Genomic DNA, 26,399 nt, shown 5'->3' with positions numbered 1-26,399 from the left:
GCGCGCTCGTTCAGGCGTGAGGTGTGTGGTTGGGGGGGGCGGAGAGGGAGGCTCGTAAGGCAGGCGGGACTTCCGCTGGCCCCGCCTCTCCCGCGCGTCGCTGTCGCTCGTCCTTCCGGAAACGCCGGTCCTCGGCCGGTGGCGCCGCCGCAGCCATGGGGGGCAAGAACAAGCAGCGAACCAAGGGCAACGTGAGGGTGAGAGCTGAGGCGTTCCCGTCCTGTCCCCTTTCTTGGTGTCGTCGCGCCGTCTTGCTTAGCCTGGGTGGGCGGCGGGGCTCGGACCCGCGGTTCGTGGTCTCCGCCACTGGCGGGCAGTTAAGGCCGCCCTTCACCGTCCGTTGCCGTCGTAAGGGCCGTGCCTCTGCCGGTGGGCACCACAGCTGGGGCTGCGGGACGGCTCTTTGCTGGACTCGGGTTTGAATCGCCCGGGTGAAACTTGACAGAGGTGGGGGGGTGTTTTTACGTACCTCTGACCCAGCTCGCCGTCTACTGAGGGGGTACCGAGGGGCACGTCCCTGTTGCTGAGGTTTTACGTGCAGGAACATTGTCTTACCGTGCCAACTAGGGAGGTTGGATAGTGAGTCCGTGTGTCATGTGTGCCTGAGGGGAATTAGGAAAGTAGAGTGAACCTCAACAGGTTGTCCTTACCCAAAAACGAATTTAACAATCATTAGGAATTAAAAGGTATTTGGTGTATATTAGGGTAGGAAGGTTCTATTGGGGGATCTGGGTAGACTGAACCAGTGGGGTGAAAACAACCCTTTGAGGTCCAGCAGGACTGAGTGCCAGGTCCTGTGCTTTAGCCACAATAACTGCAGGCTTGGAGCAGAGTGGCTGGCAGGATGTGTGAAGGAAAAGAATTTGGGGCTATTGGTCATCAGCCAGCTGAACGTGAGCCAGCAGTATGCTCAGGTGGCCAAAAGGGCCAACAGTATCCTGGTTTGTATCAGTAATAGTGCAGCCAGCAGTACCGGGGGGGTGGTCATCCATTGTACTCAGCACTGGTGAGAATGCAAGTGGAGCACTGTGTTTAGTTTTGCACCCTTCACTACGGGAAAGGTGTTGAGGCCTTCGCCTTGAGTTCAAAGAAGGACAGCAAAGCTGGTAAAGGATCTGGAGCACAAGTGTAATGGGGAGAGGCTGAGGAAACAGCCTCATCTCTCTCTACGACAACCTGAAAGGAAGTTGTAGTGGGGGTCAGCCTCTTTTCGCAGGTAACAGTGATAGGATGAGAGGTAATGACCTCAATTTGTTCTGGGGAGGTTCAGGTTGGATATTAGGAACAATTTATTTTCAGAAAGAGTGGTGAAACACTGGCACTGGCTGCCCAGGCAGCTGCTGGAGTCACCGTCCCTGGAGCTGTTCAAGAATTGTGTGGATGTGAAGGATGTGGTTAGTGGGAGTGGGCTGATGGTTAGACTGGATTACTTTAGTGGTCTTTTCCGACCTTAATTATTTTATTGTTGGATTCTATGATACAGTATTACAGATAACTCAGTTTCAGTCTCTTCAGAAGAGCATACTTGAAATAAACATGAGGCCATAGCATGATCTAGATGCTGGCTTAACCTGGGGCTGGTTAGATTAAATGCTCAACTCCAAACCACTCACTGCAGCCTGATGGGATAGTGTTACATTGGCTTACATATGTATCCTTTTAGCTCAATTCTTCTAAATTGTTCTTGACCCTTTACTTTGTTGCTGGTTCCTTGTTAGGTGCCTAAGTTTTCCTCCAGGCACACTGAGCATGCCATGGGAGCTGTGCTGGTTCATGGACAATAAAACGTGCCATCAGTGTTCATGGATTAAAGTCATAATAAGGAAATTGCATGTTGAGTATAAAGAGGAAAATAATTTTCTAGGTCAGATTTCAATGTTTAAGCCACAGATGTCCCTTTTTTGTAAGGCTTTCTTTTAAATAGGAGGTTAATTATAAATAGTATCATTATTTTGAATGCTCGATGCATGCAGAATTAAGTAAGCGATTGATGTATATAGCTGACTGATGTCTCTGTCCTTTGTTAGCCTTCTAGCAGCGGCCGGGCTGCAGAGCTCCTTGCCAAGGAACGCGGGACAGTGCCTGGGTTTATCGGCTTTGGAACATCGCAGAGTGATCTCGGTTACGTTCCTGCAATTCAGGGTGCAGAGGAAATAGACAGCCTCGTGGATGCTGATTTTCGAATGGTCTTACGAAAACTCTCTAAAAGGGATATCATAACAAAATTAAAAGTAGGTGTATACTTTCTCCCCATTATGAATTCATGTTTGGGAGAGCTGTCTTGGTTTTCTGAAGGTTGGGAGAGGAATCTATCAAACTATTCGGTCATATGTTCATACCAGTATATCTATTAGAGCTGCAGTACAGAAGATACTTTGGAAGACTCCTAAGGCTGCCTGTCAGGCAGTGCTGACAGAGCATTCATAAAACTAACTGTATGGATGCTCAATTTCAAGAAATAATTTTTGGAAGAGAGTTGCAGTATCTAGTAGAAGCTGATAAACTGGAGATTGTGGCTATGTGACAGTTCTTAAATCTTGCTGTTGATGTCTTTTTTTTTTTAGGCTATGCAAGAGTTTGGTACGATGTGCAAAGAAAGAGAAGCAGAAGTTGTTAAAGGTGTTCTTCCTTACTGGCCAAGAATTTATTGCAAGATCTCACTAGTAAGTACAAAACAATATAAACTGGAAATTTCCCTGAATATGTCCTGGAAAAGCGCTTAAGGCCGTCTTATTGATATATCTGTCTTTGCTGGAATTGTTGGTTTATTCCAGGAAAAAGAAAATGAGGGAAAGTAGCATTCTTTGTTAGTGAGATGTTTCTGTATTGGCAGTGGGGGAGCCTTCAACTGTTGATGCCTGGGCTCTTTCTGCTGTTTGGACCTTGTCGTTCTTTAATCATGATACCTCCATCTGGAATGGCTACTATTGAGAATATGATATTGATCAAAATAAATAATTAGAATCCATTAGAATAATTCTTGATATTTCTTTTAGAAGCCAAGGGCATAGAAAATCATGATGTAAACTGATATACAAATAAACATACATAGACAAAGAAAGTGCAAGTAAGTGCACTGTCTATGTAGGCTTATAGTGGTTTCAGTTCATAGTGTCTACAAGGCTTTATGGTTTTCTTTCCTCGCGTCTTTCTGTTAAACATTTGTATAAAATAGGGATTCTGACTGTTGTATTTATCTGGGAAAGATAATGGTTCTGGATGTGTAATATATCAGGAGTATGTTGGTGTTAAGTTAGCAACCTCCTTTATTTAGGGGTATATCAACATTTTCAAATCTACATAGCTTGATTCATTGCATAAAATGGCTGAACTGAGAGAGAGCTGCTTTTGTTTCTGTGTGCATGTATCATTCCTTTGAAATGCTTGGCATCAAAACTATACTTCTTTTCCCTTCAACAGGATCATGATCGCCGTGTTCGAGAAGCAACTCAGCAATCTTTTGAGCAACTGATTCTTAAAGTGAAGAAACACTTGGCGCCTTACTTAAAAAGTATCATGGGATACTGGCTAATTGCACAGTGTGACACTTACTCTCCTGCTGCTTCTGCTGCAAAAGAAGCTTTTGAGAAAGCTTTTCCTTCAAGCAAACAACCTGAAGCCTTAGCGTTCTGTAAAGAAGAAATTCTTAACGTGAGTTGGTATTTCTTTAAGGCTTTGCGTGTATATGTCAACTTCTATTAAATGTTTAAAACTCATCCTGTCCCCACCTATTCATGGTTAAATTTCAGTAAGATAAATTTGCTTTTCACCTGAAACTTTGCTCTTACTAATGTGAAGACAGATACAAAGATACCTCTTGTGTTGTTTGACGTGCTGCAATGACTGGAACCGCACAACCAGAAGAATTAATGAAATGAATGTTACTGCATGCATTTCTCTGTAATGATGCTCAGTCATCGAATAATGTTGCTGACAACTAGAACAATGCAGATTATCTGGAATAGTAGATGATTAAAGAATGCTAAGCACTGTTTCAGAAAGCTCCAACAAGTCATATTGCTACCAAGGTTAATACTACTCTGCTACTCATATGTGAAACTGAATTTAAGAAGATAAAGTTTGCATTGCTGGCCCATCTTATGCCAACTTAACCGTTTTGTTTTGCCTCAATTTATCGTCTTTTTTGCCTGAAACATGTCAGCGTGGGACTGCAGCTTTATGACTGCAGAATTATGAAGTCTGGATTCAACAATGGCTACTGTGTTTCACAGGCATCATTAAAATTGTGTTCTTGCTCACTAGCATATCTGTAATATATTTAAGAAACTCAGCTTAGGGATTTGCAAGTTTTACCGTAGAGCTGTTTCTGAATAATATGTAGTATTATGGTGTCTCAATAAGGAGCTAGGAGATATGGTTTAGTGGTTTGCTGTAGGTATGGTAAAGGAAGAACGGTTGGACTAGATGGTCTCCTTTCCAACCTTGTGATTCTATGATTATATTCTTGTGCGTGTGTATGTGAGTAGGTATATTGTGGGTTTTTTTCTTTCTCCCTAGGTTCTTCAAGATCACCTTCTGAAAGAAACCCCTGACACACTCAGTGATCCTCAGTATGTTAACCTACTTTATTAAGTTTAACTCTTGGTCTGTGTTGGGTTTTACTCTTCTTGCTGAGGTAGTGGATCTAGCTCCGATAAAGAGAGGGAATGGTTATGCGAGTCTAGATCCCAGCACTTTTCCTTGGGGTTTGTGAAAGCATTTATAATTATCAGTTGCCTAATTTAAATACTAATTCCTGTTTCAGATCTTTTATGAATAGCTGTGGAAGATGGGATGACTTGAAACTCTAGTAATTTATAGAGTAATTTGGTAGCATTGGAGCATATGGAAAACCTGTTGGTTAATTTAGGGTTCACCTTAATTTTGTCTTCTTTTGTTTGTTTTTTTTTTTGAGAACTGTACCAGAGGAAGAAAGAGAAGCCAAATTTTTCCGGATTTTGACCTGTTCCTTGTTAGCTTTAAAAAAGTTGCTTAGCATGCTGCCAAAGAAAGAGATGCATTCATTGGAGGAGAAATTAATGTCGCTTCTGTCTCAAAACAAGTTTTGGAAATATGGTAAACACAGCACACCACAGGTAACTTTATTTTAATTATTTTGGTGAGTTTTTATTCAAGATAATGCATTGGATCTAAGCAGGTACAAATTTCTTCTGTACTTCAAGAATGAACTCTGTATTTTGTTTAATTATGTTTGAAACAGTTCTCAGACTTTTTAGACTGTAAATGGATAATGTTGCTCTAAATTTTGTCTAATAGGAGATGGATTTGAAGTGAAACGTAATGTTAGTAGAGTACATGTTATGAAGGACCAAATTATTTAAAATTTTTAAACATTATTTTATTTTCATAATATTTAAACCTTTGCTGTTGTGCTAAAATATGAAGCCTGCCTTTTGTTTTCAGAGGTAATGTTATAAAGCTATGTGTGGCAACAGTGTATTGTCATTTGCCTAATGATTTTGTTCTTCTGTGGTCTGTCAGGTTCGTTCAGCTTTCTTTGAGCTGGCTTCTGCTTTTTGCCAATACTTGCCTGAGCTGGTGAAAGCTGAAGCGCCGAGAGTCTGTCCTGCTGTTCTTCTCAGCATTGATGACAGTGATGCAGTGGTGTGCCCTGCTCTTTGGGAAGCTGTCCTTCATGCTATTGCCACTATTGAGGTAACATAATAAACATAAGGTGCAGATGTCTTACTGGAATGCCACATTCAATTTTTCAGCAGATGCCAGAGTTATTTGTGTAGAAAAAAGAACTGCTTATCTAGGTTTTCTTCTTAACTAATAACATGAACTTATCAATAATTCACACTCCTTCCTTCTCCTTAGTCTATCAGTGTAACTTTCAAATCTGTTGTATCTAGCATAGGTAGTTTTATAAGTTTAATGCAATTAACCTGTTGGATTAAAAATAGGTAGGAGGTTACAAAAATTACCTTCAGTGCTTTTTTGTTTTCTTTGTTTTCTCTTCTGATTTAATGCTTAGTTCCAGACTTTTTAAATTTTTTGGTTTTTTTTGAATAAAATGTCAGCTTTACTGAATTTAATAGCAGGACAAGCAGTGCTCCCCATAAATATACATGATATATGCTAAACAGTAGTTTGTTGTAGATATCTTGAATGATGATAGATCAGAGGATGAAAATCTTTAAGGCATGAGAAGAAAGTGCTGAGGTATTTTGTGATCATCAGACTTTTCCAGGAAGTTTTGAAGTTAGTGTTGCTTCTGAAGTTAGGATTTCAAAATCAATGCTTATTCTTAATGATAAGAGCAGAATTAAATAAAGAAGCAGTTATGTTAATATTCTTTATGAGCAATTCTTAAGTGCAGATCATTAAAGTGTTTAACTGCAGTTTTATCACAATTACTTGTAAAAATTTACAGCTGAAATAAGAATTTTTAAAATTAGGGGCAAATGAATTGAAATTTTCCAATAAATTGCTTCATCTGCAACTTAGCCAGATAGATTAAATGTCTAAAGAGTTCCTCCAAAGTAACATATTCTCATTAAATTTACATTAAGTATATTTTTTTCTCTAGGACTGTTGGAGTCATGTAAATGCCAGAAAAGGAGTTCTACCAAAGCTGTGGACAGTACTTCGAGAAGGTGGACGAGGACTAGCTACGGTTATATACCCAAATATCTTGCCATTCATTAGCAAGGTACCTCCTGGTATCACAGAACCAAAGCTGGAATATTTCAAAACTTTTTTCAGCTCAATAATTCAAGGGTATGAACCACAAACTGCATTTATTTGTTATTAGTCTCTTATATTTGGTAAAAGGACTAATCTTTTAAGTACTCAAACATAAGAAACTGTATCTCTTGGCTTGAGGATATTTAAATATGCATGTATCATTAATTTTGAGGGGAAAGAAACCACTCTCTTTGCTATGGTATCTGAAAATAACATTTTCATATTCCTTTTGCATATCCAGTGCTAAAGTCAATCCTTTGCAGCTGTTCCTGTCCTGTTGAGCCTCCTACGGGATTATTATTTCCTATTCCTTGCCAAAAGCATTCTTATCTTTCTTTGTCAAAGTTCTGTGTTTATTCCATGATAAGTTTTGAAAGGAAAAATGGGAAAAATAAATTTCAAATTGAGTTACTTTGGAGAGATCAGGTTCCTCTTGCCACCATGGAGGTCTTGCTTTATTGTAGAGATTACTGAGGGTTAGCATTGTGGTTGTGAAAGCTACTATGTACAGGAAGTTTAATTCTTATTATATTGATTATTTGAACTGCTACTATATTTTTTCCTTTAAAATGTCAAACCAGCTTCCTGTCAAATGTAATTTACACATTCTGTTAGCATTATGTACTCAAACATACATATATCTTTGTCTGAAAGATTAAAATTATTTAAACCAAATTTATTTAAACCAAAATGAGTTCTTGATTGATGGCGAGGTGATCATTAGCAGAGTTCTTCAGAGGAAGTAGTATTGTGTAGTAATATTCTGTGGTCTGTAAATGGTGATTTAAGCATCACTGTTGCTCTGAATCAAACCGATTATGGTGAAACCTTCTTTTGCTAGCTTTTTGTGGGTTTTTTTTCTTCTTTTTTTTTTCCCCTGTAATGATTGGTTCCTTTCCTATTGTATTATGACACAAGCTACAGATTTGAAATAATAATAGCGTCTCATAGGATAGTAAAATCATAGAATCACCAAGGTTGGAAGAGACCTCAAAGACTATCCAGTCCAACCATCAACCAGCCAGCAGTATTTCCCCTCTAACCCATGTCACTAAGTAAAACAGCTAAACATTTCATGAGCACCTAAACCTGTTTAGTGCGTACAGAAAACTGCAGGTGAGCTTTTACAAGTAGCTGAAACAGTAAACTGCATACTTGATTGGATAGGTTTCCTCAATTTACATAGTTGTTTTTTTTCCTTTCTATTTAATGCTGAAACAAGATGAAAAAGATATTTTAATGTAATTTGTATTACGTGCCTAGTTTTATTGTTTTGGCTCTTTGAACATGTCCTCTTGAATTCTTTTCTATCTGACAACTAAAAGGGTTTTGTCTGGATAAATGCAACATAATCAAGGTTACGCTGAAGTATAACAGTGGGTTTCTCTGAAGCTTGGACAGCTGACCGTTTCTACTCCCACCTCCCAATGTTATCTTTCAACAGGTTGTCAAATGAGCGAGCACTAAACAGTCCTTCAGAGAGTTCAGCTATTATATCTACTTTTATGGAATGTCTGCGCTTTGCCATACTACAGAAAATAGATGAAGATGAGCAAAGACAAGTGCATCAAATGCTCATATATGACCAGGTATTTGTTAAAACTACCTCATGCTCTTTCACATGCACACAGTAGTTCAAAGTTGAAGAAAAGCATCAACTTCTGTGAGGATTTATTTCTCTATTGAAAGTCTCGCTAGATTTTATGGAGAAAAATAATGTTACTAAAGTCATTCAATATCTTTCTTGCTATAAATTCAACTTCAATAGTTCTGAGGTTTTCGGTCTTGGTTTCCAGAACATTTTTCAAAATGATATAACTTTCTGATCTTAGGAACAACAAAAAGCTTTTATAGTTGGGTCAATCTTATTTATTTCTTTATTTTACAGCTAATTCCTCTAATTGATGCTGTACTTCAGGAGCCTAGGTTACAAAATGGACCATTATTTTATCAAATAGCAGAAACACTAAACTCCTGGGAAGCTAAAGCTGAACTTTCCAGTGATGACAATACAAATGAAGTTTTCCAGAAACTATTGTCAAATTTTTGGGACCGTCTTTTAAAAATGTGCGTGCTTCACGTTGATAAGTTGGAGGCCGATGAGAAGACATTGTTTGCTATATCTGATATGCTGGAAGTTCTTCAGAATCCAAAGACTGCTAGAAAACCAAGCAATAGAAAATCTCTCAAAGTAAAGTTTTCAGATGAGGATGAATCTGAAAGGAACACGGAGAATGGAAAGATCACAGAAGTGAGGAGTAATAGTGACTCCGAAATGCTAGCTGACCTACAGCATAGTTCAATTCTACGGAAAGAACCTTTAGAAAATCTAGTCTGCAACCTTTCTGAGCTGAGTATTGTGTATGTCAATGAACAGAAGTCAGAGCGGCATTTGAAATTCCTTTCTGCCCTCCTCAACTCATTCTCTTCAAACAGAGTTTTTCAAGTGCTTTTAGAGCAGGGACGCAACACAAGCTGTCCTCCAGCTGAATCCCAAGAAGACATAAAAGTTCATTATGAAAATCCATCTGTACAGTTTCTGTATATGAATTTAATAATTTGGCTTGAAGAAGACTGGAGGAAAGACATGCATTTTCTGGTTGATATTTTGTACAGTGTGCTTCACTGTTGCAACGGTAATGATGAAAGGAAAGTCATTCTTGATGATTTAACGAAGGTATGTCTTGTGTATTTTCATACTAGATTTCATTGAAATTACTATTTTTTATGGAATGTGGCTGTTTAATCTTTTTATTTTGGGGATGTAGGATGAGTTATGTTCTACGTGAAGTTGTTCAACCGAATATAAGTAGAGTTAGAAAGGTTGACATTACAGTGTTGAAGTTATATTTTGATGTAAATATATTTTTTAAAAATGTTTACATAAATATATACATATGTAAATAGAAGTAGCATCAGAAGCTCTCTGTTGTTCATCTTCATACGGGGTGCTTTTATGCTTAGTCATGGGAGGCCTTTCTTTTAAACACAGACCTTTATTGGTCTAGGTACTAGAGAGAGACTTGGGAGGCAAAATAACTGATAAATAACTGATGAATAACTTTGTTAACTGAAACTTAGCAACTTGTCCTTATCATTTGCAGAATATCAAATTTTGCAACTAACAGTTAAAAAAATATCAAATAATTCTAATTCAGTCAATACTTTCTGTTAAATTTTCTGGAATTTTGTTTTTTTTTTCTAGATGGATCTGAAATGGATTGTTTTTCTCCAGATAATTCAGAAGGTACTTCTTTAGACTTGTTTTGTTGTTGTTTCCTTAGTTTTTATTGTTTCTTTGGTTTTATCTTTGAGATTTAAATGTGCTAGACCCCTATTTCTTACTTTTTTTCCCCAAAGTAATGGTAAAGTGATGCAGCAGCACTTTCAAAGCGTTTGTTTTAACCCCATTTAAATCTAGAGTTAGTCCTAGAAATGAAATGATAATTTGAAAAGCAGAAAAAAGGAACAAAGCCACAACAACAACCACAAAAAAAAAAACAACCCGCAAACATGCACACAAAACCTCCATGCATCTTTGTCCCTTCTGTTTTTTTATCAACTTGCCCTTTGAGCCAGAGGGATTCCTGATTCATTTCCAGTCATCCCTTCTAAGCTAGAGAAAACGGAGCTGGGTGTTAGATTGATTATCTTGGGATAATCACCAATACTTGTGTTATTTCTCTGCTTATTACCACAAAGTTCATGTTTACTTTGAAAACACACATGTAAGCTCCTTTATTGTTTTGGAGGACCAGCAATGGATTAAGGATCTCTAGATTATCACCCGTAAATTGTGTGCACAAGAAAAAGGTAGCATCCCATTATTTCTGCATAATTAGTATGTAAATAATTGCCTGGGATGATATATGGAGTGTATTACAATTTTTTTGGACAAGAACTTGTAGCATTTAATTGATGTTTTACTGGGTTCAAAACAGTACATTTCCTTACAGATACTGTGTATTTTTTGGAACTTTTATCACATTATTATTCACAATGCTTTTCTGGTTGTGACCCGCCATCTGTTTTTAGAGAAACTTGGATGGTGTAAATAAGTTTTATTTCAGCCAAAACTTTTAGTTATCTGAAAGCTTTTTTTACTCTGATTAAGGCATTCTCTGGCCTCTGTAGTTTGAGAAGATAAAAAAGGAGAGCTTTTAGAAGGTGTCTTGCTTCACCCTGACATAGAAGCCTGACCTAGCAGTAAATTGCTGTCTTGTCTTTAGCCAAAAAGGAAACTAGGGGACAATCACAGACATATTTACCTAGGGCCTAGTTTCTGACACAGTAGGATTCCTGCTCTGCTTGTGTAGGTTTGATCTGTGATTTCTGCATATTAATCTTATACTTTGTAATAGAGGATAATAACTTCAAAAGATAATAAGAATTATTTTCTTTTTGTCATTCAGGCATGTTCTAGCACAGCAAAGCTTTCATTAATCTCTGAGTGGCTGAAAGGAGATATGCTCGGGGAAAGACTTGTAATGCTGGCAGATGATCTGTGTCACCTGGATTTAAAACCAATAGCAACCTCACCCGAATCATCTTCTTCAGAAAAATGGACCATCCTGAGTTTAGTGTTGTCACAACACATAAAAAATGGTAAACGTATTTCATCTTTGGAGTTTGTGAATTGGAAATACTGCACTTAAACTTGGTTTTTGTTGCCAGAATTTTGGAAGTTTAGGTGTAGAGGAGTATCAGGAGAACTCCTACCTCTCTCCAGACAGAAACTTCAACTTGATTCCTTATGATTCAGTGGTTTCCTACAGCTGATTTCTCAGTGACTTGGCTGTTTTTCTACTTGTAGAACTTGAAGGTACTGGTAAGCTCAAGGCATTCATTTGGTGTTGGATGCTGTGTGACCTGTTTTATTGTGCATTGGATGAAGTTCTAAGAGACCTTCAGGGTTTTTGACTTACTGGTAAAGTAGAGTGTATGACTTTCAAAAAGATTTTTGATGTGTTCTCTCTTCCGAATTTCTCAAGGTAAACTGTCATGAAGCAAAAGGAAAGGCTTTTCATGGGTCAATAAGTGATAGGAATTAAAAGGAAATAAGGATGAATTGTGAAAGGGTGATAATTATTTCTCAAACTACTTTGCACTTGATTTTTGCATGCCATCTTAGTAAATAAAAAGCATGTAGGTACATATTGATATCGTGTCTTTGAGATATCGTTTGTCAACTTATCAAAGCTCATTGTTCTTTTCCTGTTCCTAATAGAATCTTTGATTGGTGAAACTTATGTTGAAAGGATTATTGATAAACTTCAAGGAGCTCTGTCTAAAGCTAAGGATCTTTCAGAAGCTGGAAATACGGAACTATCAGTGTCTTTTATCTGTGATGTAGCCTCAAGCTTTTTCAGTTCAGTTAAAGGCTGTTTACTAATGCCATCCTCAGAAGACTTGCTGCTTACCATTTTCCAACTGTGCGCTCAGAGGCAGGATGCTACACATTTAACAGGTGATCTGAAAAATGAATTGTTTTGGACCATGTCTTGCTTTGTCTTGTTGTGAGATGGATTATCAGCCAGAAGGGTGATAAAAATCACTCTTAATCTCAGATAAAATATTACTTGTGCATAAGAGTTAATTTAAAATTGTTCCTCATCTAGAAGTTTACATATCTGCCCATGATGGTGATCATGTGTAATAATGTAGAAAAAAGAATTCTCTACTTGCTCTAGCACCATTAGTCATGCGATCATTGCTCTAAGAGGCAATTTTTATTTTATTTTTTTTACAATAGATTTGCTCGTATGCAAGTTAAAGCACACATGGATATCTGGTGTAAATTCACTCGTCCGACATCTTCGGAGTATGCAGAATCAGAGCACCTTTTTGCATAAATCTGCACTGTGGATCAAGAATCAGATTCAGTCTTCCTCTTTGGATGTCAAAAGGTAATTGTGATGTGCATGTCCACATCATAGTATGTTGTTCCCCAAAACAAATGAAGATCAAACCTATATAATTCCATATTTACTTGGCATCTGCATTACTTAAAGTTTTTTAAGCCTGTCAGAGGTGGCCTAAAAGCATAATTAAAACATTGCACATAAATAGTATTGTCTGTTATTTAAAACAAGATTTTGCTATATATAGTGCCAAACTTGTTGACAGCGTTTCTTTGTTTTTCTCAGCCTTCAGGTTTTGATCTCTGCAGTTAGTGATTTATTGTCTACACTTCTGGAAGCTGACAGACAGTCTGGATGTCTTGTGGGATCTTATGTTGAGCATGTTACGCCCAACAGAACTGAATGGGAGACATTGCGTGAGTCACTTTCTGCTGAGGTATGAAAATGATAATTGACTTTCGCACTGTAGTTAACCTTACCTGTCTCCAATTACATGACACTTCTGGTATGATTATATATATCAGCACATGTCCCGTAGTTCTTTTTGGCCTCTATTCCTGCTGTAGGACAAAATCTGTATGCTTATGGCCCCATCAGTACTGCTGGAGGCAAGCAACATCTGCGAAATACTTTTCATCGTGATACATTGGCAAATTACAACTCTGAAATTTTGCCTGAAGATACTCTATAAGTAAACTATAAGATTATTTTTTTGTGAAACACTAATATCTGCAGGGTAACTTGATGTGCTGATCGTAAACAAAATGCTGGCATGACTAGATTGAGAGAAAGAAATAATTTTCTGTCCAACTACTAATCTTTAGTAACCCTACTATTTTTTTTGTAAGCTGTCTAGTGTTCTAAAGTTATGTGTTTATTTCTGATGCAATAATGCAGTCTCAAGGAGTTGCTATGGATTTATTTCTTATATACTTGAGAGGGTGATCCTCAGTATTAAGCGCTTGGTGTAAACTTTTATCTTCCATTGTTATTTTTTAATCGTTGAGTATTTTTAACATTAAACATTCATCTTCTGTGTATCATTAAGATCTCAATCATTTGCTCATAAACTTTTTTATGCATGTATTATAGTGGATGCACAAACCTCTTTTGGAAGGAAGGCTGAGTATGAATTGTGAACATTTGGGATCGTGCGTTAAGCTATGTGGCACAACTAAGCTTCCAGGACATCTGTGTACTTCAGCCTTATTAAGTAAAATGGTGCTACTTGTACTGGAAAATGATATGGTGAAGGGAAACGAGGATGCTGAAAGAAAGAAAATTGACAACATAAGTAAGTTATGGTGGTAAAACTTAAAGGAATTTGTCGTTGTAGTAGTTCTAATTGTCAATTCAGGTTGATTTATAATTGAATAATTAAAGTTTGGCATATGAGTATCAGAAACGTGCAAACATATATGTGTGTGTGTGTGTATATAAATATAAATAAATATATACACACATGTATACATACATATAAATATGCTTGTATTAGGTCTCCTTTAAAAGTATGAGTGTGTACTTAGACTTTTAGCACCTTTTGCTTCATATACATGCTATCTCAATAGAACTTGGATTTTAGGGAAGATTGAATTTACAGTGAATCTCTAAGTTATTTCTTGTCAAAGCAAGTATGTGCATTGGAATGAGTGGGCAACAGTAGGCATATCCATGCCATCAAATAAAAGCCTGTTTTCTGAATTCTGCTTGGTGAAATTTTATTTCCTTTGATTTATAATAAGATCAGAAGAAAAGTGTAATTGTTTAATGTAGGCCATTATAAGCCAATTTAAGAAAACAACAACAACAAACCACATGCTAGCTATTGATTTAGTTGTGTGTTTCTGTTTGGGTTCTAGATTTAGATCTTGATTGCCTCGTCTGCAAAAAATATATATTAAAAAAAAAAAAAAATGTTATGGAGAGGATGTAAAGTTCTTGTTGTTTGTGATTTCATTTAAAACTTCCTGTACATCTGTGGTATTTTATTCTCGCTTTTTCTTCGTTTGTGTTTTACAATGTAATGGCAGATAACCCAGTTAGTGCTCTGAAGGGTCTGAGATTGTGTATAGACATTGTTATCGTAATACATTGCTAATATATTAAAACAATCCAACAACAATAACAAAAAACAGATTTCTTACTTATCCATTGAATATATTCAGCAGTTGCTTTTGTTGTTTAATTAGTTGCAGAACTGTTGTATTCATTAAAGTGGATTGAAGAACTGGAGAATCCTCCTTATCTGCTTCTGGAATATCTTCATATGTTAGAAGAGATGCACATCACATATGAAAAGTTCAGTGCGCTCAGTAATACAGCTAACCTTCAGCAAACAATATTTGATAGGTATGTAAGAAGAAATAAAACTTCAATCACAGTACAGCCCTTAGCTCTGTCTTTATACTTTGCAGTGTGTAGAGAATTAACTGTTAAGCACTTCTGTTAAATGGTATAGTATTTCCTTCTGTATATTCATTCATATTTCATTCAAATGCTTGTGTTGTGAACTGTTTATGTGTAGTATATTTTAACCAGGGTCTGTTTTCTTCTTTTGAAGATCAGAGGAACATGGAAGACTCTGGTCCTTAACCCTGGCCAAAGTGATTCGTGGAGAAAACACTGTGTCCTGTGAGATGAAAAAGCTTTTTAAGACAAGCGAAGGGTATCTTAAATACTGTTGCCTATAATCTCTTAAGCAAAATTTGCATTGCAAATATTGATGTTAAATGATAGTAATTCTGATGATCAGCATCTGAAGACTGAAAATTTGGTTGTATATGTATGTGATGTGTAAAAATGAGACATTGCATGTAGTGTGTGGGATTAGTTACATTGCAAGATATTAAGTGGCATCTAGATCAATACAAACCAGTTATCATTTTGTTTACTAGTTAAAGTTTTGAGTTTATTTTTGATGTTCTGCTTGTTTGAATAGGTTTCTGCCATTAACAGAGGGCAGATTGCATACACTTCAGTGCCTATCACCCTTTTTAATTGAGGAAGAGAAGAGAGAACTTGTTTTTCACTGTGTGGCCAAACTTATGACGTGTACACAGACAGATCTCTCCAGTACTGATGGTCAGTATGGTTTTCTACCTCAGCGCACTTCACTATAATTGAAGAACATTATTTTATAATAATGTTTGCTTTTAGATGAATTAACTATAATCATATCGATTTTACTAGAAATTAGTGTGTCTGCAGTTTGCTTATTTCTTCAATACTGTTGGGCACTGTGGTTTTATGTCTTTTAAGGAAGTACAGCTATATATTTCTGGTCCAAAATGAGAAATTAAAGATTAACAATGTCGGTCAAAAGAATTTTGATACAGCCTGCTGTATCTGATTTGGACACCTTTGCAAACATTGGAGTTTTCATTTCATCATTTAGGCTTTACACAGCATGCAAAATACTTCTCTTGTTTACTGTTAGGGTTGTGACTGGTTTTAGTGAGAACTCCTTTGAAGTTCATATATAGTTTTCTGAGCAATTCATATAGTGAATGCTGTGTCATGTGCTGAACAAGAACTGCTGTACATGCATCTCTAACAGCTTTTGAGAAATTACTTAACGTGGTAAGATGTTTTATAATTGCTTCGAATGTCCTGTAGAAAAAAATGAGTGTTCTCAGATGTTTTTAGATGAGCTCTTTCAAATGAATGTCCTTGAAGTATTGAAATCTTCAGTGTTAGTTTCATGCAGCAGTTGAAGAGAATGCTTCTGCTGTTGCCGTTTCTATAATGCTTGTTCTTCAGGATTGGTTTGTTGTGAATCTTACAGGAGTTTTTTGGTTCTTGGTTTGAGCGTTTGGGTTAGTTTTAGTACTTTTAATTTAATAATGGCATCTACAGATTAAGTGTTAAAAGAAAATAGCTTAGCTGCTGTCCAAACTCTGTTATGGTATTAAGTGTTCAATCAATGCACATTCTAATGTTTGTCTTACCTTGATAATTAATGCCTCTTGAGGGATAATATTTTTTTTCTGTCGTAGGAGCTTTTGGTTGCCTCTCCATTTTGAATTCCTGCTTGAATGACAAAAGTTTTGGTTGCGATCACCTCTTACCCGGAGTACTAAAAATCATAATGTCTTGGAAAAATGATAATGAGGACAGCTTCCTCTTTAGCTGGTGGGTGCAACTTTGAGATAATTTCACTGTTTCTTTTTCCCAGTTTCTAAAGAGTTTAAAAATACGGGGTAGTTGTGAACTCAAACAGAACCAAGAAAATAATAACTTAAAGCCATCATCCACCATTTTAGTACTATATTTTCAAGTTCTTGTTGAACTGCATCTTGCGGTTTAAGATAGCTTTGTGTGAGTATCTAATAAGTCGTACAGAAGGGGATTACCTGAAGGTAAGCATATGTAAGAAAGTCAACCTGACAGTAATTCTGTAAACAAAGCTGGAAAACTAGGGGCATTTTTAGGTTGTTTCCATAGCATACAGAACTGACCAGTTTTGCAGGTGTAGCTGAATATTCAATTCAAAACTATGATTGCGTAAGATAGGAGAAAGACACTTAAGTTTAGTATCAAAGTTTTCTAAAATTCTGGACCTGACACTGTAATTTGGAAAGCTAAACTTCCAGCAGAGAGTTAAAATGTTGCAGTATTTGTTTGAGTAGTGAGAAAAATCCAGGCAACACCGTTTGTAAATAATTTACAACACTGGGACTATTGAAGGCTTATATTTTAAGTAAGTTATTAATTACAAAAGAAAACTATTTTTCTTGCACTGATTTTTGTTAAAATTGCTACATTTTGTCATTTACAGTTTTAGGAATCTGTTAAAAGAACATATAAATGAGCAACTACCTCTAATCGTCTGTTTTGTACCTGTTGACTGACTTTTATTATAGTTAATGTAGGATTCTCGTTTTGAAAGACCAAGTGTCTAAAGCACATAGTTTTGTATGAGGCTCTCTGCCCTAATGTGTCCTGTGTGGAGAAGCAAAGGCAGTGAAACTTAATACATTCATTTACAACATGACAGTATATGTAAGCTTTAGTTGTATTTTTATTTCAGCAATCTGAAAGAAACAAGCGCTCAGTTGCTTGGTTTCAACATAGAGATGATCCGCTACCTTCCCTTATTGCTGAAGTATTCCACAGATCCTTTGGCTGATAATGAATGGGACTTTATCATGTGCTCCATGCTGGCTTGGTTGGAGGTAATATGAAAGAGTCTATTACTAACCATTACATTGTCATTTATAATGCAATCTTTTTAACGCTCTTGGAACATAATAGGCTAATTTAGGCAGGAGATGGGGAGCAAGGAAAGAGTTTCAAAATTAGACTGGGAAACAGCTACATTTTTATACATTTTTTCTTATTTTATTTTTTTTTTTTTTCCTTCAATTTGGAAATGTAGGCATGGTCTAGGTACAGTTTTATGTTTGGAAAAGTAAGATTATTTCACATTCCATCTTTGGCTCACTTGGCTGCACAAGTGCAGTGTAAAAGCTACAGATGCATGCATTTCTTTTTGAGCCCACTTGGTGGCAGTTTTAGACTATCATTATAAAGAAGGCCATGTAAGAGAAGCAGTCTGGAATTATAAACATTGGTGAGACTTAGAATTTCATTTCAGCATGTCCTGTTAACATACAGATTACATTTTCAAGCTTTTAAAATAGTTTTAATTTAGTCTTTGCAATTGAGTCTTCTGCGAAATAGTACTTCGGGCTATAGGGAAGGAATGTAAGACAACTACTATAAACCAAATATTATTATTATGAAATCTTCCTCTTATGATTTTTTTTCTTTTCTTCCTAGACAACATCAGAAAACCATTCACTCTACCATGTCCCACTTGTGCAAATTTTTGCCTGTGTCAGCTGTGACCTGGCATCTGCCCTCAGTGCTTACTTTGAACCCGCAGCTCCTAAGACTACTGAAAACCTTCCAGTGAACTTGGTCAGTGAGTGGAAAGAATTCTTTTCTGAAGGAATTCACAATTTGCTGTTACCTCTGTTTGTGAAAGTCACAGGTGAGTATATGGTAACTGGAAAGTAAGCTGTTGGCAGTACATAATCAGGCTGTTCTAATATAGAACATATTCTTAAATAATATTATGTTTATAGAAGTAAAATTGTATTTTTCAATGTATGCTAGTAGGTAAAGTGTTTGTATTGCATTGGTTTTAGGGTAGATTCTTATAAATGCAGTCTGAGTTGTTTCTAGTTATGCTTGTTTATCATAGTATCCATACACTGTGCATTGCAGCTTACCTGTCTCCTTTTTATACAGGAGAAACAAAAACTGCAGCTGAAGGCTCTTTTGAGAACTCTGTATTAACATCTCTGGGTGAAGCTCTAACTTACATCTCGAAGGACCAGTTATTAAACCATAAGCTACCGGCAAAGTTTGTTGCAGGCCAGAAAACCAATCTTCCAGATAACCTACAGACTCTGTTAAATACATTATCTCCATTGCTGCTTTTCCGGGCTAGATCTGTACAGGTTTCAGTCTACCACATGTTGTATAAGTAAGATCAACAAACATCTCACTCTCTTTACTTCCTTCTCCCTTATTTATTTATATTGAAAATATGATCTGGAACGGGCACTTAAATGTTTAGCAAATTGATTATGGGGAAAAAAATTGCTTAACTGGACAACTTGTAGACGTGATGTAAAGCCATGAATGCTAAATTTAATTGTCAAAGTAAACTAAATAGATACAAAGAAGTTTTACTGCATTACATGAAAAATAAATGCTATTTTCTATGATACGGTTAAATATGTATTGTTGTAACTGTAAGGTTATTTATTTTTAGCACTTGCTTCAATACTCTTAAAATCCCAGAATGTAAACTGAAGCATTCCAGGTTTGATTTGGTTACCACAGTATCATTAAATAGTCTGACCTTCTTATTTTCACTCATTTAGATAAGAAAATGAAGAAAGTAAAGAAAAACGTGTTGTGTTCTTGTGAACTTTCTTTGATATCTCTAATACAAAAAGAGTGAATGTAGAACTTGAAGATTGCTATGTGCCTTTGACTGTTCAAAATACAGACAGCAAAACAGCTGACTGGAGGCCATTATTCTGAGGCATTAAGTTGTAAGAGCTTTGTTCTCAGATGGAGTTTTTTCTTTTAGTAAGGCTTACGTGCTCTTTGGCTATTGTCATTCAGAAACCAGCGTTGGATGACGTGACTTAAAGATTTTATGATGTTATTAAAAAGTAATTGCTTGATTTTTACTCATTGTCAATAATATTGACATTGATAATTAAAAAGCTATGCATTGGATACATTAAAAATAACTAAAAATTAAATCTGATTTCTTTTCCATTCTTCTATAGGTTAATGCCTGAATTGCCTAAATTTGATGACGAAGATCTCAAGTCCTATGGTGATGAAGAGGAGGAATTAGCATTGTATGTGTTTTTTCCTCATGTTTTTAATTTTTAATACTGTTTTCCCTGTTGTTATTTATTAAAGAATTGAGAACTGCAGCAATATAGTCGCCTTTCAGAAGCTGTTAAAATGGAAAAAATGACATGCTTATGACAATAAGGGGTATGAATATTGAAAATCTACAATATAGTTGATTACATCTATATTTTGACTAAAACTGGAAACAATATTTGTAATTGTTTTCTGGATCCAGTTACTAAAGTAAATGGACCATATATGTTCTATTGTATAATCTCAAGAAATGTTTAAACTTGATTTCTGTATTGAGAATATTTCTAGCTGCACTAGTAACTTCAGATTCCTCAGTTATTCCTTTTAGATAGATTTATCCACGTAACAAATTGAAGATGTCCAAAATTGGAGACGTTTTATATAGATTGAATCTGAAGAAGTCAACAATTTGAATATGGAATAGGATAATTGATATTATTTACCACAGTGCAATGATTAATAACATGTTTTGAAACAGAGCTGCAAAAGGTGTTTTAATCCATTGCCAAAACCCACACCCATCACATTAGTTGCTCCATTGTTGGTGTGACTTAAGTAAAGAAAAATATTTAAGCATTCCATGATGGAGTTTAAGTCAGCTCAGCCATAGATGAAATTCATCCTTCCAGAATGTGGAAAGTGCTTGGTTTATATCCTTCTCCTAAGAAGGTGAGAGACTATTATTTGCAGGAGAAAGAACTATGAAGATGTAGCAGTGGTATGTGAATCTGAAAATGAGTTTTCTTGTAATGAAAGACCCCTTATGTGTTCTACATATGTTGCTTTATTTAAAGAATGCTAGGAAGGTTGTGAATATAAATTCAGATAACACTCTGCTGAAGTTTTCAGTTTACTATGCCAGATAATGTTTTTTCCATAGATCACCTCCAGCAGCTCTTATGTCTGTCCTTGCCACTCAAGAGGTCTTGCTAGAAAACATCCTAGAATGCATTCCAGTTGGGGAGTTTGCAGTTATTCAGCCCTTGAGCGATGAGTTCTGCCTTGTTCTAGGATATCTTCTCACTTGGAAGTTGACGTTAACTTTCTTCAAAGCAGCTTCTTCTCAGGTATATGCTCAGTTTCTTTCATTTCAGGTTTTTTTTTTTTTTTTTGTTTTTTTTTTTTTTTTTTTTTTTTTTTAGTGTTCTTACTTGATTTGGGTATTGAGACTTTATTTGGTTTCGTAATTGTATGTTGTCCTACTTCCTTTGGGCTTAGTGGGATTCCTTTCCGAAAGCATTAGTAGATCTAGATGTCTGTTGGGGATGGGGGATGGCAATGTTAGAGTAATAAATTTTAAAATTCATTGATATGAGTTTGGTTTTATTTTTGCTGGTTTCCTCCATGTAGAAGCATACTTGTATTATTTTTAGAGTAACCTTTTTATTCCTATCTTTGATTTTGTTGTTTTTCTTATTGTTGTTGTTGTTTGTTTCTTTGTGCAAACATCATCAGCTGCGAGTTCTCTATTCCCAATACCTCAGAAGAACTAAAAGCTTGAACAAACTGCTTTATCACTTGTTCAGGCTTATGCCTGAAAACCCTGTCTTTTCTGGGCTGACTTCAGAAGTTCCAAATAAAGATACAAAAACCTTCTTTACCGAAGAGCTTCATTTAGATGTCAAAGGTTAGTAAAAATTATATTTGTGTATTTGAGAGAGTTTTGATGACTTTCAGGCTTTAAAAAGGAGGAAAAAAAGAAAAAAGATTTTGCCTATAAAATAGATATACATGCGTACATAAACAGAAATGTGCATTTAATTTTTTTCCCCAGCAACTTCCCATTTGAAGTTCAAGGGAAGTTGAAATATATAACAGAAAAAGAACTGAAACAAAACTGGGAAATGCTATTTAGTAGTGATGCATTTTTTTTCTCTATGTATGCAAAGATTCTGAAACATGAAGATATGTGATCTGGGATTTCTCCCTTGTTTCTATATTTTTTTCATGCTAAATTGAATTTTTTCTTTTTTTTCCCCTCTATGTAACTATGTAAAAACAAAATCAAATATGTATTTTAATATTTATTTTAAAGTATTTTAAGTTGTTGAAGCATAAAAGTTGTCTGTGTTGCTTTTACCACTGTGCTCAGAAGATTCTTGGTTGATGAATTATGGTAAGTTGCCAGTTTTTCTAACTAAGAAACATGGAACAGAGAAATAGTTTTGAAAGTTGCTTCATTAAAAATGTTTTTTCAGTGTTCCTGTATAGATGTTGATATATCTATTGATGTTCCCACAAAGATACTGAGATATCATTTCTTAGTCTTGTGCTTGAACATCACTGTATATCGCAAAGCTGTTTATTGGGATGACAGAAAGGCAGAAATAGGGTAGTCTGAAGAATTTACAGTACTATATTCTGAGAGAAAATTATCCCTCATCACAGAATCATAGCATGACTTGGGTTGGGAGGGACCTCAAGTATCATCAAGTTCCAATCCCTCTGCCACAGGCAGGGTTGCCAGCCCCTAGGTCAAGGACTGGATCATCTTTTTTGTACACTTCTGTATAGCATTGCCAAACTTCCGGGGTACTCCAGACACCACTCCAAAGTGAGCAGTTTGTAATTTCCAGAATGTAAAATTATTCTTGATTTATAGGTCTTCTGCCTAGTGTTCATCCTCTAAAATTAGAAGATGCTTTTCTAGCCATTAAGCATTACTCCAAGAAACAAAGAAACAAGACAGATGAAGAAAGCTGTATTCAAACAGTTACAGTAAGAAATAGAGAACTAAACAGAATTTCAATTTCCAAACTTATATTGATACCAGGTTTTTTACTTTATTTTTTTTTATACATGGTGTAGAAGAACCATCATTTGTGAATAATATGTTCAAGTATTTTAACATCCTTTATTTTCTCTCACAGGGACAGGAGCCTTGTCATCCCAGATCCCACATTTGGCTTGTTCTGTGTATCATATAACACTGAAAGACTTGCCAGCCATGGTTAGGCTTTGGTGGAATAGCTGTGAGAAACGTGTTTTCAATGTTGTGGATAAATTTACAAGCAAGTATGTCAGCGGCGTACTTTCTTCACAGGAAATATCTTCTGTTCAGACCAGCACACAGCTATTTAATGGCATGACGGTTAGTAAGACTTCTTGTTCCTTTTTTTATTTTACTTTTTGTAGAACATGAAAGAAATGCTGTTTCTTAACTACTACAGTATTTTACATGATGGCATTTTAATATTCTGTATGGCTGATGAGAACATAATTTAGCTTGCTGTTGATATAATAAGTGTCTATGAGCATTCTGTTTTGAATGAGTTCAAAAAGAATGGGTTTTATGACTGTTGGTAAAGTAGAAGAGGTAAGTTGAAGATTTTGCTATCAGCATATTACTTTTTTGGTTCATTAATAGATATAATCAGCCATTAGATTAAAAAATGGCTGTTAATTTCTTAGATTGCCAAGATACAAGTGAATTTTTTCTCTTTTGAGAAAAATGTTTTCCTAGTCTAAGAAAATTATTTAATGTTTGTAGTGCTTACAGGTCTTATATTTTAGAAAGGTCACAGAAGGCCTATCTCTGATTGTAGATATATGTATTATTATATTTTATGTATTTTAATATTTTCATTTTTTTCATAGGTAAAAGCTCGGTCTGCTGCACGGGAAGTCATTGCTACCTATTCAGTTGATGATATATTTATTGAACTAATAATACAGCTTCCATCAAATTACCCACTGGGGTCTATAACAGTTGAGAGTGGAAAGAGAGTTGGTGTGGCTGTTCAGCAATGGCGCAACTGGATGTTGCAGTTAAGCACGTATCTTACACATCAGGTGAGTTTAGAGAAAGCCTCTAGTTTTGAAAGCATACGACAATATTCCTAGTTATACACTATTTAGATTCATGTAATGCATCTCTTCAGATCTCAAACTTCTTTATAGAATTGGTTACTCTTACCATCTGCTTTTCTCCAGATGGTGAAATGAAGAGGGAGGTAAAATTATCTGTGTAAGTTAGTCCTGAAAAATCCACAACCAAAACTGAGAATTATAAGGTCTCATAAGGCGTGGGCCAGTAGTCACAGCATTTGGCAATGCCATCTCAACTGTAGTTAGAAAAATATACATGTATACCTGAGATTGGTCATTGCTGAAGTTGCATCATCCGAGTTTAGAACAAAGGAGAGAAAACAGTGAATTAAGGTTCTGAAATCCAAAGTGCGGTTTTCTTGCTTGTTTTTTGTTCTTTTTTTGGTGAAGATTGTTTGCAATTTTAAAGATTAAACTACTACCTGTAGTACATATGTTGGTTTTGTAAATCACTTAACTGCATGTTGCCAATAACTTGATTTTGGAGTCTTCAGGTTTAATTTCCTTTATGTACTTAAGTATAACAGTAAGAATATTCTGAAGGAATTCTGTAATAGTAATAACTGTTTTTCTTCTGTTAGAATGGAAGCATTATGGAAGGCTTATCTCTGTGGAAAAATAACGTGGATAAACGTTTTGAGGGCATCGAAGATTGCATGATCTGTTTTTCAGTCATTCATGGTTCCAACTATTCACTGCCCAAAAAAGCTTGCAGGACATGCAAGAAAAAGTTCCATTCAGCTTGCTTGGTAAGTACCTACGCTAAATCCTTCTGAGCAGGTAAAGTATCCTTGAATAGTTTGAGGAAGGTAGTTCTACTCCAGTGCCATCAGTTCTCCACTGTGTTGCTGGAGTATTTGGGACTAAGTGAATTCAAAGTAATTTGTATGAATTCTATTCTAAGATACAATGAGGGAGGAATTCTACTTTGAAGAGTTTTTGTGTTCGCTAAAATGTAAGCCATTACATCTGGCTTGGGTGTAGCAAGAGCATCGTGATGTTCGCAGCTTGAATAAGGGAAAAGAAAATGTTAATTTTAATTTATACAGCATGCTCTTCATCTGATCTGCTGATCTGGATAATAAACTGTATCCATAGTGAGATAGGCATTTTTGTATTGTTACTGAGTATGATGGAGCATGTTGACACACGTATTGCCATGCAAAAGAGGAATTCCTGGTGCTTTGAAAACACAACTTCTGTCCAAAATTAGACTGGGCAGGATTTACTTTGTGTGTGTGTTTGCTTTTTGTTCATCTTTAGGATAAAACTTCTGCACAGGCAGTGTATGTATATGCACACGCATTCAAATATGCATCTATACACACGCGCATGCATATATGTAAGGAGAAAGGGCTTATCAGCTGCTTTTTGTGTTAAGTAAAATGAATGTTTTGGTAGTTAATTTCATTCACTAGTGTAATGCTTATTACAAGTGACAAAACAATGCTCTTGATACTTAGCTCACGTTCATATATTAATCCTCCCTATTTCTTTTTCAGTACAAATGGTTCACGTCCAGCAACAAATCCACCTGCCCGCTCTGTCGAGAGACATTTTTCTGAACTAAAATGGTCTGCCTTCTTTCTGTGAGCTAAGTAATACGTGAAGAAGAGGCAATAAACCATCTGTTGAAAGAAGCAAACTACTTGGAAATAATATCTATTACTTAAAAATTTTGACTGTTGGGATATGACACATATTTACCTCTGGACTGTTTTTTGTAAAAGTTTGAAGAGTCTTCTTTGATATAGAGACATATATAAGAATAATTTATTTTGATTTGTATATTTTTAAGGTATGAAAATATGTTCCAAATTCCTAAGCGATGTAGAGTTACGTCTGAAAAGTGGTGTTTAAGCCACAGCATAGTTGATTTAAAAGCTCTTGTTTTCAGTGTCACGGTGGCATGCGTTTAGGGCCAAATCATGCCTATTAATTTAACAGGTGAATTTAACATCGGTGGCATAAAGACTTGATTTTTTTTATTACAGTGTATGTGGGTTCACAATAATTCCTCTTACGGGGGAGATAAAAATAAATGAAAATGCTGCAGTTAAACACTGAGGCATGGACTTAGGGCGATAACTTTCTGTTAAAGTGTTAAATTTAAACACAGCATGCTTTAAATTAACATTTATTAATTGAGCTTTCACCTTTAATTGTCTTATTTTCTGAAAAACCCTCAGCCACCCAGCACTTGAAAATTCTGAAGTTTAAGGTAGTAGAGCACTATCATTCCTGCATGACAATGAGAAACAACTGCCCATTCATTGCAGATTGGCCTTTAAGAAGACATGCGCACCAATCAATTCTTGTACTGTCATTATTTCAGTAAATGTCTTCATTAGCTGAGGCATAAACTATGACTGAATTTACTGTGTAATTCCAGTGTCCCATAATAATAAGGGCTCTAAATGAACCTGATAGATGTGTCAGAATTTAACATCATCTTCATTCCATTAGTCTTTTTTCTTGTTGTTTTTTTTTTCCAATAGCAGTAGCATACTATTATACTCCAACTTGGATGGTGTTGTTCCATGGCAGATTCCTTGGAAAACTCAATAAAAAGAGAGGAAT

General features: G+C 35.9%; 1 protein-coding gene across 1 annotated transcript; it reads left to right on the top strand.

Annotated features, from left to right (window-relative positions):
• Positions 1-34: 34 nt before the first annotated feature.
• On the top strand, positions 35-26,399 carry LTN1 (listerin E3 ubiquitin protein ligase 1). The gene is made up of 30 exons (XM_072355539.1): positions 35-197; positions 2,028-2,231; positions 2,565-2,663; positions 3,421-3,651; positions 4,519-4,571; positions 4,916-5,096; positions 5,503-5,676; positions 6,554-6,744; positions 8,156-8,300; positions 8,600-9,388; positions 9,917-9,958; positions 11,124-11,316; positions 11,939-12,178; positions 12,464-12,617; positions 12,858-13,008; positions 13,665-13,866; positions 14,762-14,921; positions 15,133-15,237; positions 15,511-15,653; positions 16,568-16,703; positions 17,602-17,746; positions 18,354-18,567; positions 18,828-19,065; positions 19,886-19,960; positions 20,872-21,058; positions 21,447-21,618; positions 22,862-23,082; positions 23,589-23,783; positions 24,401-24,568; positions 25,322-26,399. Exons 1-30 carry the CDS (start codon positions 156-158, stop codon positions 25,382-25,384), a joined length of 5,313 nt encoding a protein of 1,770 aa, XP_072211640.1. The 5' UTR covers positions 35-155; the 3' UTR covers positions 25,385-26,399.

The sequence above is a fragment of the Excalfactoria chinensis genome, chromosome 1 (genome assembly GCF_039878825.1).
Source record: "Excalfactoria chinensis isolate bCotChi1 chromosome 1, bCotChi1.hap2, whole genome shotgun sequence".
Lineage (NCBI taxonomy): Eukaryota > Metazoa > Chordata > Aves > Galliformes > Phasianidae > Excalfactoria > Excalfactoria chinensis.
The sequence above is the reverse complement of the archived record's forward strand: the minus strand, read 5'-3'. Positions and strand labels throughout refer to the sequence as shown.

Bases quoted from the DNA above. Each gene is read 5' to 3' on its own strand.
- LTN1 (XM_072355539.1), top strand. From the start codon at position 156: ATGGGGGGCAAGAACAAGCAGCGAACCAAGGGCAACGTGAGG. The intron at 9,389-9,916 runs GTATGTCTTGTG...TTTTTTTTCTAG, and splicing joins TTCTTGATGATTTAACGAAG to ATGGATCTGAAATGGATTGT. The intron at 9,959-11,123 runs GTACTTCTTTAG...TTTGTCATTCAG, and splicing joins TTCTCCAGATAATTCAGAAG to GCATGTTCTAGCACAGCAAA.